Below are 3,652 nucleotides of genomic sequence, written 5' to 3'. Positions count from 1 at the left end.
ATATAAAGCCTCAAATGGAGCCATCTCAATGCTGGACTGATAGTTGTTGCTGTAAGCAAACTCTGCCAAAGGCAAGAACTGATCCCACTGTCCTCCTAAGTCAATCACACATGCTCTGAGCATGTCCTCCAAAATCTGAATTGTCTGCTCCGACTGCCCGTCGGTCTGAGGATGAAATGTTGTGCTAAGCTCTACGAGAGTCCCTAACTCATTCTGAATGGCTCTCCAGAAATGGGAAGTAAACTGAGGGCCTCTATCTGATACGATGGAAACGGGCACACCGTGCAACCTAACTATCTCCCGAATGTAAATCTAGGCCAATCTCTCCGAAATGTAAGTAGTCACAATCAGAATAAAGTGCGCCAACTTGGTCAATCTGTCAACAATGACCCATACTGCATCAAACTTCCGCAAGGTTCGGGGCAATCCAACTACGAAGTCCATAGTAATGCGCTCCCACTTGCACTCTGGTATGGGCATCTACTGAAATAGGCCACCCGGCCTCTGATGCTCATACTTAACATGCTGCCAATTCAAACACTTAGCCATATACTCCACTATGTCCTTCTTCATTCTCCGCCACCAATAATGTTGCCTCGAGTCACGATACATCTTTATCGCACCCGGATGAATGGAATACCGTGAACTTTGTGCCTCCTCTTGTATCCTCTCCCTCAAATCATCAACATTAGGAACAAATAGGCGACCCCGGAGTTGCAAAATGCCATCCTCGCCAATAGAAACCTCCTTGGCACTGCCCTGAAGCATTGTCTCTCTAAGAACTGCCAAATATGGATCATCGAACTGTTGGGCCTTGATCTGCCCCAATAATGAAGACCGAGCAACAACGCACACAAGAACTCGGCTGGGCTCTAAAATATCCAACCTCACAAGTCTGTTAGCCAAGGACTAAATGTCCCAAGCTAGTGGTCTCTCCTCTGCTGGAATAAATGCCAAGCTACCCATACTCTCTGCTTTCATGCTTAAGGCATTTGCGACCACATTTGCCTTGCCCGGATGATAAAGAATGGTGATGTCATAATCCTTTAGCAACTCAAGCCATCTACGCTGCCTCAAATTGAGATCCCTCTGCCTGAACAAGTGCTATAAGCTGCGATGATCGGTATAAACCTCACATAATATCCCATACAGATAATGCCTCCATATCTTAAGGGCATGAACACTCGCCGCCAACTCCAAATCGTGCACATGATAATTTTTCTCATGGATCTTCAACTGACGCGAAACATATGCAATAACTCGCCCCTTATGCATCAGTACACATCCCAATCCAACGCATGAAGCATCGCAATATACCGTATATATCCCTGAACCAGAAGGCAACACAAGAACTGGTGCTGTAGTCAAGGCTGTCTTGAGCTTCTGAAAGCTCACCTCACAATTATCGGTCCAACGGAAAGGATCACCCTTCTGGGTCAATCTAGTCAGAGGTAATGCAATAGATGAAAAAACCTGCACGAATCGTCTGTAATAACCTGCTAACCCCAGGAAACTCCTAATTTCGGTCACTGAAATAGGACATGGCCAACTCTGAACTGCCTCAATCTTCTTGGGATCCACCTTAATACCCTCTTCTGACATAACATGTCCCAAGAATGCCACTGACTCTAGCCAAAACTCACACATGAAGAACTTAGCATATAGCTTTTGGTCTTGCATGGTCTGAAGCACTACTCTCAAATGTTGTTCATACTCCCCCAGGCTACGTGAGTATATCAAGATGTCGTCAATGAAGACGATGAAAAAGGAATAAATATAAGGTCTGAACACCCTGTTCATCAAGTCCATAAATGTTGCTGGGGCATTAGTCAAGCCAAAGGACATCACCAGAAACTTATAATGGTCGTATCTAGTCCGGAATGCAGTCTTGGAAACATTCGAGTCCCGAATCTTCAACTGGTGGTACCTAGACCTCAAGTCAATCTTAGAGAACACCCTAGCACCTTGCAACTGGTCAAACAAATCATCAATGTGAGGCAATTGATACTTGTTCTTGATGGTGACTTTGTTCAGCTGGCGGTAATCGATGCACATCCGCATACTCCCAACCTTCTTCATCACAAATAATACTGGTGCACCCCAAGGCAATATACTGGGTCTAACAAACCCTTTTGCTAACAACTCCTCAAACTGCTCCTTCAACTCCTTCGGAGCCATACGATATGGTGGGATGGATATAGGCTGGGTGCCTGGAGCCAAATCAATATAGAAATCAATATCACGATCCGATGGCATGCTAGGAAGATCAGAAGGAAACACATCGGCAAACTCTCGAACTACTGGAACTGAATCAATCATCGGAGACTCTACAGTGGTATCCCGAACATAAACCATATAAGCCAAACACCCCTTCTCGACCATATGCCGAGCCTTCAGGAAAGAGATAACCCAGCTAGACGTATCAACTGTGGAACCTTCCATTCCAACCTTGGCAACCCTGGCATTGCTAATGTAACAGTCTTGGCATGGCAATCTTGGACAGCGTGATATGGAGATAACCAATCCATGCCGAGGATGATCTCAAAGTCAATCATATCAAGCAACAAGAGATCCGCTCTAGTCTCGAAACCACATAATGTGACCACACATGACCGGTAAATCCGATCCACAACCATGTAATCGCCCACGGGAGTGGACATATGAATAGGAGTGCCCAAAGGCGCAGGAGGAATAACCAGGAAACGAGAAAATAGAGATGATACATATGAATAGGTGGACCCTGGATCAAATAATACCGAAACATCTTTATCGCAAACGGAAATGATACCTGTGATGACGGCATCTGAGGCCAATGCATCTGGCCTAGTCGGAAGGGCATAGAATCTGGCTGGAGCGCCGGCTGGCTGGCCTCCACCTGACTGAGCAGTAGTTGACTGACCTCTCCCTATATGGCCTCCACCTATAGGATGGCCTCTACCCGCCTGTCCCCCACCTCTGGGAGGCTGAGCAACCGGTGCTGAAATTATAGGCTGCTGACCCTACTATAATGCCTTGCCCCGAAGTCTGGGGGCAAGTCCTCTTCATGTGACCTGGATCTCCACACTCGTAGCAATCCCTCGGCACCATAGCCTTATTCCCTAAAGTCTGAGCCTGCTGACCCAAATATCCACCAGAAGAACCCTGAATGGCTGGTGGACGATATGAACTCTTTGGCATGGCACTGAAGTAAGCACTGGAAGAACCCTGATGACCAGAATACCCACCGGAGGAACACTGAATAGCTGGTGAGTGGTAAGAACTCTCCGGCATCACATTGAAATAAGGTCTCACTGGAGAACTCGGGGAGGTGGTGGTGGTGCTAAATACGGGGGCTTGCTGGGCTGACCCCTCCCCGTGTGCCCTTTACCCCTAGCTAGGGCACCTCTGAGCTATCTATAAAACCGAGCCCTTTTGTCCTGTTGAAACGTCTCTCTACCCCTATAGCGATAACCCTCAATCTTGTGAGCAATCTCTACCACTAGTTGATCCTCAATATCCATCTCTACCTCTCGGGCCATGCTAGCTCGAATATCGGGGTGTAACCCCGCAACAAATCTCCACACTCTCTCTACATCTATGGGAAGCATCATGAGTGCATGGCGAGACAACTTAGAGAACCTCGCCTCATAATCAGTCACAGACATCTGACCCT

At 47.1% G+C, this 3,652-nt stretch overlaps 1 protein-coding gene across 1 annotated transcript; it reads right to left on the bottom strand.

Moving 5' to 3' along the window:
* Positions 1-480: 480 nt before the first annotated feature.
* LOC138885953 (uncharacterized) lies at positions 481-3,270 on the bottom strand. The gene is made up of 4 exons (XM_070166963.1): positions 3,051-3,270; positions 2,436-2,977; positions 1,132-1,971; positions 481-819 (listed from the first exon to the last, which is right to left on the bottom strand). The coding sequence occupies exons 1-4, from the start codon at positions 3,268-3,270 to the stop codon at positions 481-483; spliced, it is 1,941 nt and encodes a 646-aa protein (XP_070023064.1).
* Between the last annotated feature and the right edge of the window lie 382 nt (positions 3,271-3,652).

Source organism: Nicotiana sylvestris, chromosome 2, assembly GCF_000393655.2.
Source record: "Nicotiana sylvestris chromosome 2, ASM39365v2, whole genome shotgun sequence".
Taxonomy (NCBI): domain Eukaryota; kingdom Viridiplantae; phylum Streptophyta; class Magnoliopsida; order Solanales; family Solanaceae; genus Nicotiana; species Nicotiana sylvestris.
Note: the sequence above shows the minus strand (reverse complement) of the source record. Positions and strands in the feature narration are given on the sequence as shown.

Coding starts and splice junctions, on each gene's coding strand:
- LOC138885953 (XM_070166963.1), bottom strand. CDS start 3,270: ATGCCGGAGAGTTCTTACCACTCACCAGCTATTCAGTGTTCCTCCGGT. Junction 2,978..3,050: donor CTACGAGTGTGGAGATCCAG/GTCACATGAAGA, acceptor CTATAATTTCAG/CACCGGTTGCTCAGCCTCCC. Junction 820..1,131: donor TGTATGGGATATTATGTGAG/GTTTATACCGAT, acceptor TTATTGGGGCAG/ATCAAGGCCCAACAGTTCGA.